Source organism: Ammodytes marinus (assembly GCF_949987685.1).
Source record: "Ammodytes marinus genome assembly, chromosome: 5".
NCBI classification, from domain to species: Eukaryota; Metazoa; Chordata; class Actinopteri; order Uranoscopiformes; family Ammodytidae; genus Ammodytes; species Ammodytes marinus.
Window position 1 is genome coordinate 27,955,552 of NC_137234.1, and position 9,656 is coordinate 27,965,207.

The window sequence follows — 9,656 nt, forward strand, 5'->3', positions numbered from 1 at the left end:
ATGACTCACCGACATAGTATTTCTGGTGGCGTTTAAAGGTTTAACCAGCTAACCGACTAGTCATGTGCATCCCTAGTGGGCTGGTCTCCCTACTGAGAAGGTCCCCGGGTCCATTCTTCTCAATATAAAACCTCTTAACTCATTCTCCATCCTCACCTTTTTTTTTTTTAACAGCAGACCGCAAGAGCTTCTGCACCATCCACAGCACGGGCTACCTGAAGAGCTGGCCCCCCACCAAGATGGGCCTGGACGAGGACAACGAGCCCGACAACGAGGGCTGCAACCTGAGCTGCCTGGTGGCCATCGGCCGCCTGCACCCGCACATCCTGCCCCAGCCCAGCCTGGCCGACATCAGGGTCAAGCCCACCGAGTATGTCTCCCGCCACGCCATCGACGGAAAGTTTGTCTTCGTGGACCAGAGGTGAGACACATGCAAAGAGCTCTTTCACTAGGGTTAAAGGTGCACTATGCTATTTTTTATTATATATATATTTTTTTTTAATTAAAACGTGAGACTAGAATATGTTTGTTTACCAAACTGTGGGCCCTGCTGCTGTGAAACAACACCAGTGAAACAGTAACTTTCCAGGAAGCTTTATAACTTCAGTGTTCCAGGAATCTGATTTTCCTGTGAAGAAAGTTCACGATGGCGATTTAAAAAAAAATGTCAAGTTCATACAGTGTGTTTTTACTCAATTAAATCTTTATTCCAAAAACTTCTAGTCCAACAACAATCCTCTTTGACAAATCAGTTCAAGTGCAACTGTTTAATTAAAAAAAATATATATTAAAATAATAATCAAATCTCTACAGAGCCACAGCCATCCTAGCCTACCTGCCCCAGGAGCTGCTGGGGACCTCCTTCTACGAGTATTTCCACCAGGATGACATCGGCCACCTGGCAGAGTGCCACAGACAAGGTAAAAACCCTGCTCAGGCACTCCCACTAACAGTGGGGACGACTGTGGCTCAGGTGGTAGAGCGGGTCGGCCAATGATCGAAGGGTTGGCAGTTTGATCTCCCCCCTGCCACTTGTGTCATGGTTGTTGTGTCCTTGGGCAAGACACTTCACCTACCTTGCCTCTTGTGAATGTCGAAAGTTAGCCTCCTATCGGTGTATGAATGTGTGTGTGAATGGTAACGTATAAATGCAGAGCCGGCCCAAGCCTACAGGGGGCCCTAAGCGAAATATGATTGGGGGCCCCTCTCCAATGTTAGCGCTGCTGAAACTATAGATCTTTGTTAAATATCATTCACACACCCAGTGTTTTCCGCTAGTGCCTCCAATGTGCGGCTGTGCGAAAATATTAGACAGCCAAGATTCAGAACCTCCTAGGGGGGTCCGGGGGTATGCCCCCCCGTGAGATTTTTTTAACCTTTTTAAAGTGAAATGCATGAATCTGGTGCACTTTGAGAGGAAAATTAAGAGGCTAGATCTGGGAAATTGTGTGAACAAATAATTTGGAGACACTGGGTCAGATGAATTAGAAGCTATTGAAGAAGGACACATGGATTTTCCATAAAAATATTAATATAAAATAAAATATTATGGAGGCTAAAATATCCTCTTGGGCTTGGAGCTCTTTTTCTTTTACGGGACATATTTCTCTGTAATATAGTGAATGCATTTAAATGCAGTGGGAGGAACGAAGCAGAAGAACTCTGTTGTCCAGCTACTGTATCTTTTTTTCCACAGACAAGGCTGAAATAGGCTATAGACTATACACAGTGCATGGGCAACTGAGGGCAGCCCCATTTCTAATTGTTTTTAAATAAACTCAATACACACTGTGCATGGATGTGAACGTGACATGATCAGATAATTTCGGATTTCCTCCCAGATGAACTGATTACATTTTTAGGCTATTAATTATCTAGACCAAAACATTTTATTCCTTTTTTGTATGATAACTCACATTTGTATAATATGATGTTAATATCAAACGCACAAACTAAAAAAAAAAAAAAAAAAAAAAAATTTGGGGGGGGCCCCCCAGGCAGTTGGGGGCCCTAAGCGGCCGCTTAGTTCGCTTATGCCTCGGGCCGGCTCTGTAATGGGATCAGGTCTCCCTTGCAAAAGAGTCTCCGGTCTCAATGGGATTTACCTGAATAAATAAAGGTTAAAAAAAATAATAAAAAAAATGTGTCCTGTGTTTGTACTGACCGTGTTGACTCTTTGCGTATGTCCACACAGTGCTGCAGATGAGGGAGAAGATCAACACTAACTGTTACAAGTTCAAGATCAAAGATGGCTCCTTCATCACCCTGCGCAGCCGCTGGTTCAGCTTCATGAATCCCTGGACCAAGGAGGTGGAGTACATTGTCTCCACCAACACCGTCGTCTCGTAAGTAGCTGATTATGTGTGTTTAAAAGTGTTCATTTTGGAAGCTGTATTTTATATTTAGTCTGAGTCTTAGTCCTATGTCAAATGTCCTTTTGAGTTTTTATGATTTAATTTGGCATTTAATGCTTTATTAGACATTTTTGTCATGGATTTCTTTAAGGAACTTTCAAACTAACATTTCTACATGTGTGTTTTTTTCTGTCTCTCTCAGCTGTCCATTAATAGAAGGATCGGACTACCCTCAGTCTGCTGCGTCACCACAGAGCATGGACAGCTGTCTCACCTCAGAGGGTAAGACACTTATCAATGCTGCTCCTCTCCCTGCTGTCAATCATATTCTGTTTCATGACATAATGCAAATGTCTTTTCTTCTCTGGATGTGTTAGGTGGAGGGAGGCGGGCTCTACAGACGGTCCCCGGTATCCCAGGAGGAACCAGAGCGGGCGCCGGCAAGATCGGGCGCATGATCGCAGAAGAAGTGATGGAGATCCAAAGGTGAGAGAAAGATCACATTTGTGTATTTATACACAGCTCTGTATTTTTGATATTGTCTCTCGTTTTGACAATGTATAGGCATATGTTTGAGTAGAATGAACATTTTGGTTTTATAATATAAACTACTGACAACATTTCTACCGAATTCCTACCCAAAAACATTGTCATTTAAGAGCATTTACATTAAGTAATCTAGAGATGAAGATTTAAGAAAAATCCACACTGGTCTCTTAATTTTTTCCCGGAGCTGTATATATCTTTTTTTAAATACTTAACAGCATACCAATGAATATTCACACAGATCCAAAAAACACTTTAGAAAAAGGCAATTGGATTTGAATACGATACAGCCAAGTAACACAAGTATAAAGTGTGTACTGGTTATGATAGTGTAAATGTGAAGTGTATTTGAGACTGACTGCAGCCATATGTGTGGGTGTTTCTCTCTCCACCAGGATCCGAGGCTCGTCCCCCTCCAGCTGTGGCTCCAGCCCTCTGAACATCACCAGCCACACCCCGCCACCCGACACATGCTCTCCAGGGGGCAAGAAGGTAACACACACACACACACACACACACACACACACACACACACACACACACACACACACACACACACACACACACACACACACACACACACACACACACACACACACACACACACACACACACACACACACACACACACTTTAGATCAAAACCATTTCTGACGGCTTAGCTGTAACCCAGGAGATACAGCTAGCCTGACTCTGTCCTAAGCCCACTCCTTATATCTTATGTCTTGTTTGTATAACCTGTACAAAAAACCTGCTGTGCAAAGACAACAGGTTTCAGAAAGCTGAGTAGAGTTTGAGGCTCAGTGGTTTAAGCTCCTGGTGAAACGGATCTGTTTTGGTGCAGTACAGTGAGACGTGTGTGTGTGTGTGTGTGTGTTCATGTACCTTTGTCTATAGATCCAGAATGGAGGGACACCGGACCTGCCCAGCACAGGGATCATTCCTGGACCTGATTCTGTGGGCTACCCCTACTCCAACCAGTCCATAATGAGTAAGTCAGACACACACACACACACGTCTACAAACACCAAAGCACTAAAAAGCCTTTCACGCTGGGCCTTCCCGGAAACCATTTTTACAGGCTTCCAATACACCGTTGTTCTTTTTCCGAGTGGGTTATTGGAAAACTTGATGGGATGAGTGGGGCGCGGCGAGTGTGACATTTTCAAGACGTGCTAAATGCCAGACTGCAAGCGGAGCAGTTTCTTTTATTTTTTTTAATTAATTGAACCAACCGGTGGATTTAAATATATCTTGAGGGAGCAGCCGAAGACACCATTAGGCAACACTTAACGAACCAATGAATAGTTAGACTATTCTAGTGCTTCCCTACTGCCCCTACTAGATTCATGGTTTTGTGTTTTGACTCTTATCATCTCTCTCCTCTCCGTCCAGGTGACAACTCCCACCTGAGCATAGACATCATGGACGATCCGGGCTCCAGTAGCCCCAGTAACGACGAGGCGGCCATGGCTGTCATCATGTCCCTGCTGGAGGCTGACGCAGGGCTGGGTGGACCCGTGGACTTCAGTGACCTGCCCTGGCCTTTGTGAGGGGGGGGGAGAGAACACACACACACACCCCTCTCCTCCTGAAAACCACCATGGGAGAGAGAGTTCAGCCATCTTTGACCTTGCCCTCTGCCACACAACTACACTGCAACAAAAAAATAATAAGTCCGTCTCAACAAAGGATTTTTTTTTTGTTTTGTTTTTTTTACTGGGAAGTAGGTGCTCAAGACTATTTTATTCCTGAAAGAGCGACACACACAAAATGGATGTTATTTCAGTCTGGATGGCTGTGTCGCTAGCTGCTGTTCCAACCCCCCCTGACACACACACACCCTCCACCACCGTTTGACTCATCACTCCCCCTGTAAGGTGGACAAAGTGCCCTTGGATTTCATCAGGGCAAAAGAAAAGATGGATTTTCTTTTCTATAAAAAGAATTGCTACGAATGACGTGTTAAAGACGATCCGTTTTGTTGCCCTGCAGAGGAGGAGAGGCGCTCCCTTACATTGCCACGGGCGAGAGACCATTACTGTAACAATTAAGACAAGCAAATGGAAAATCTGGAGTTACACGAATGCGGTGCTACAACGTGTGTGTGATTGTGAGTGTTTGTGTGATTGTGTGTGTGTGTGTGTGTGTGTGCTGACAGACTGAACTCTGTCTGGGCCTATGAACCCTGAACTAACATGGACAGGACTCCTGAGACGTTCAAAGACAATGGATAATAGTTCGATAAGGTTGAGTGACACTGGGTAAGGGGGGTGGGAGGGCGCTTGATTTCTGCCTCTCGACATCTCCTACGGTGCATTTACGTCTCCGCAGAAAGGATGTGGATGCGGGGACAAAACACAGTGGTTACTCCTCTGGAGATTTTTTTTTTTTGGGGCTTGGAGGATTCTAAGAGGTTCCTTATTCCCAACGCTATGAAGAATTCCACACGCGGTTCAGTTCATTCTACGTAATGATAACATCCACCCAGCTGCTGTTTCCTTAACTACTGGAAACGTTAACACATTTTACCCCCCGGATAGTCTTCACTTTACCCCCAAGAGTCGAGCACTTTCTCCAGAGCCCAGTTTGAAAACATTTCTGCCCCAAACTACCTGCAAGTTGTGACTGTGCGTTTTCAACCTGCTCATGAATAATACTCCATAGAGCTGTTGCAGCCACGTGATCTGCATCGTAGAGGTCTTCACAAGTCCAACACTGATGGAAGCCCTATGAGAATGAATTGATTAGGCTCTTGTAGTTGTCCCAATATCTGTAAGACAATTCTGCTAATCTGGCCTGTGGCTCAATCCTCATTAGGTTTGTTCAGCAGCCATTGCTTTTCTAAAGGTTGTGATTTATTTTGTACATCACTGAAAAAGCGATTTAAGTCAAAGTATTTCAACCGGTCCTAGGTGGGCTCTAATCTATCCCACATAAATAAGTATACTGATGCCATACACGGATAGTATGTACTATGTAGTATGGACCTTAGAAATTGTCCGGGACGTATCCAGCCCCCTTCCCAGTGCCTGCTGGGGATAGGTTGCTCACACACTAGTTTCCACAACAACAACAAAAGCTGACATATTTTGACACGTGTCTATTTGATACCACGTGCTGCTTCACCCATCATAGATGGAGTGTACTTTTCCTCCAGTTGAGTGAATAGTAACCACGTGGACCTGTGAAGACCTCTACTTGCTAGTCTTAAGTCTTCTGCTCCTTTTTGTTTTGTGAGGCTGTGACGACTGTTACTACAAAGAATCCCACCTGGAAGCAAGGGAGACAGTTTCCAGTCTCCACAGAGAGCAATAAGAGAGGGCCCCCTCCATTCACTGCCATTCTACTGAACTCACACACCATGCTTTTCTACAGGTGGAATAAAAAAAACCTGCTTGTTTGTGGATGGGCCAATGCTCACCTTTCCCTCCACACCTACCCCAAGCACTTAAGACTGCCAGTCTATAAACTCTATTCTGAACTGACTCTGGATCAGTATTGTGATTCAGGGGCCACGTCAATTATTATTGTTTTCTTTGCCTTTTTGTTATCTGAATATTTAAAAGGCAAAGTTTTACCCCTGGGCTTGTATAAGGAAGTGGTTTAGGGGGAGAAGTTAAAGGACCTCTTCTGTTGCAGACATGATTTGACAGTATGTAAATCCTGCAGTTTGCCCTTGGATTTGGTCTGTTTTAAGCACTTGATCACACACACACACACACACACACACACACACACACACACACACACACACACACACACACACACACACACACACACACACACACACAGATGTACTGTGGCTGCTTCATGTGAGACTGTCAATGCAAACTACCTTATTAGCAAGAGAGGGCTATGATATAGACAGGGAGGGGAGGGGGGGAGTATAGACACAGAATCATGATATAGAGGAGGAGCCAGGAGCGATCACTGTCCCTTTCTCTTTCCTTCCATGATTATGAATAATATCCTCAACAACAACCTCTTCACCTTGCCAGCTCTGTCTGCCAATCATGGACCATTTGTATAGAGTGGGATTAAAGGGGGATGTGTAGCAGCCTGTGTGTATGTATGGAAGGAATATGAAGCTGGCCTCAATACACTTCACAGTAGTTGATGACCACAATAAAAAAAAAACACTTTTTAATACTTATGTTCATTAGTGCCAAAATATATTCAGGAAAGATCTGACTTCAAAGCCATTTTACTCATTTGGAGTATATTTCAAATTAATATCTCAAAATACAAAAGAAAAGTGTTAATTTATGATTTAAAATAAAATGTATGAAATTATCTTAAAAAAACAGATTATGACTTTTTGGAATTCATTATATTGAAAATGCATTTGACTTGCGTTTTCATATTTCACATAGTAAAGTGAAGTGGCCACTTTTTACGTGTGTGTATTACATTTGCTCTGCTACAATCAAGTTGCACAGCTAAGCATTACTGTTAATGCAAACCAGGTCATAACATGGTTAGTACAGCACGATCAAAATGAAAAAAATGGAAAAATAGCATTAAATGTGGTGAACCAGTTTTTAAAAGCTCTTATCATGAGTGACACATTCCTATTTGAACCGGAACATTTGGCTTTGTTCAGTCAATGTCAATCAAATCTGATCAAAGATTTTGAGTGTTGACGGTTCAGGAAAATGTCTTTTATCTTTACTTTGAATATAATTGTTGCGTTGACTATAACATGCCATAGCCTAGCACAACTCTAAAGCACTTTTTAGCCATTTCTACAATAGACAAATCTAACCGATCATGAAAGATTTACATGTTGATTCATGCAGTACAAATTGTACATCTAGTTATTCCCCCTTTTTCAGTCTTAGGGTGAAATAGATCAATTTTATTTTGATCCAGATGGTTTATTAAGATTGTGAAAACGCCTTCAGTTCAACAGTATGTTCTGTTCAACGACTTTCTGAGTTTTTCCCTAGATCAGGGCCAGGAAACCAAATGCTTGGCTGTGTGATTTGAATACAATGTGAACACACATGCAAAGACGCACACAAAACTCGTGTTCTTTCCATTCGAGTGGAAAGTCTTGAGTACTGTATCTGCCCAATGTTCTGACACACAGATGTTTGGCATCAGTTCCCTGGACTGTTTACCTTAAAATACTCAGTGCTTAGGCTCCACCCCCCTCCAGTCCTCCTCCAATCAGGCAGCAGCTGGCCAGGTCCCCCTCTGTAATCTGTTCTATAGTGGTTTTCTGTTTCAATGTTTTTACGCTACACACACACACTACAATAAAGTGACCCCCCCACACACACACACCTTCTGTTGATAAACCCCTCCCCCACCCGACAATAATGTATCAAATCTTTAAATATTATCATGTTAAGAGTATACTTTATGCAAATATATATGAGTATGATGAGTGTATTGTATGTATCAGCAGTGAAATATTTTTAAAATAAAAATTATTTGTTTCTGTCCTTGTGGTCTCTGTCCATTGTGCTACACTTGGGAAAAAAATGCCTTTTCAAAAATAAGTAAAAAAGTATATAGCCTAGATATCTTAAAAAACAAAACAAAGACATGCAAGAACAAATACAATTGTCCAGAGAAGAGTTAACCGCTCAGTAAGAAGACTACCCTAGTGACTGCAAGGGTGATTGTCAAAAACCTCATCCTGACAGTGAGTTTTTTTAAAGTCAAATACCCTAATCAAAGAAATAAAATCGCCCGGGGAAAGCTTACTAGTGTGAACTGAGTACTGGCTCAGTCTGATAGTGGACGCCCTGGAGACCCAGAGATTGTGTGTTCAAATCCCTTTCTGGGCATTTTTTAAAAAGTCCCTCTGACAAAGCACAGAGATGAGAGCGATGCATGTTCAAACATCGCCACTACATGTGTGGTTCAAATCCCACTGGCATCACTAGAGCCTGGGTACCTGATTTGTGGGAATATAATAAAAAATTCATTCCCCAACCGGGCCTTTCTGAGAGGTAAAAAGGGGGGGTTTTGAGCCCAAACAATGTGACCAGCAAGGATTTTACAGAGAACCTACTGAGGAGTAGGGTAGCATAGGCGAGTTGTAGTAGAATATCCATGTTAAAGTGAACTTGAGCGGAGTAACCCCGTATCGGATCAGCCTGTACGGAGCGAGCAGGCCCATGTCCTACATTGGACTTCTTCACATTGATAGCTGTTTAAAATCAATTGACAGTCACCAGCATTCAGATTACTGTAAGCCAATCATTAAATGGTTTACACTCATTACTACATGAACACATAGGCCTACATGTATTCGGAGTGAGGGATTAACTATCCATCAATTACTAAGTTCAACATAAACATAAAAACAGCATTCAATCATCAGCGATTATTATGACAAGATAACATCAGTGTTGGAGCCATTATGCATCTCTTTTGCTTTTGTTTTATTTGGTGATATGCAAATGTGCAGTTTTGTGTTTTACCACTGGGTGGAGCATTGGCTCATGTGAAGGCATATAGGTAATGGCCAGGTGTGTGTAATGAGAGGGAAAGCAAAGAGTTGTGTACCTTGTCATTAATATTGTTTACTCTGTACTGAATTGAATTGAAATGAATGAAACTTACCTGAAGTGAAATGGACTAAACAGGAATATGTGCTACAGTGAACAATGAGCAATTGAACTCAAAAGTATTGGACGGTGGTTTATCGGCAGCCCAGAACACGAGTCCCAAACAACATCACCACATCATTGGCCTACTGTAAGTCTGGTTAAAAGACTCTAATATCACTTATTGATCA

The 9,656-nt window shown here is 42.6% G+C and overlaps 1 protein-coding gene across 2 annotated transcripts in view; it reads left to right on the forward strand.

The window, feature by feature from the left end:
* Window positions 1-8,352, forward strand: part of bmal1a (basic helix-loop-helix ARNT like 1a) — a 29,025-nt gene extending 20,673 nt beyond the window's left edge. For both annotated transcript variants that reach the window (XM_080027905.1, XM_080027904.1), the window contains exons 13-20: window positions 175-421; window positions 814-920; window positions 2,195-2,345; window positions 2,557-2,636; window positions 2,732-2,840; window positions 3,296-3,392; window positions 3,797-3,890; window positions 4,295-8,352. In XM_080027905.1, coding sequence (XP_079884031.1) covers window positions 175-421; window positions 814-920; window positions 2,195-2,345; window positions 2,557-2,636; window positions 2,732-2,840; window positions 3,296-3,392; window positions 3,797-3,890; window positions 4,295-4,452 — 1,043 coding nt within the window. In that variant the 3' untranslated portion in view covers window positions 4,453-8,352. The remainder of the gene's footprint in view (window positions 1-174; window positions 422-813; window positions 921-2,194; window positions 2,346-2,556; window positions 2,637-2,731; window positions 2,841-3,295; window positions 3,393-3,796; window positions 3,891-4,294) is intronic.
* The last annotated feature ends 1,304 nt before the right edge of the window (window positions 8,353-9,656 follow it).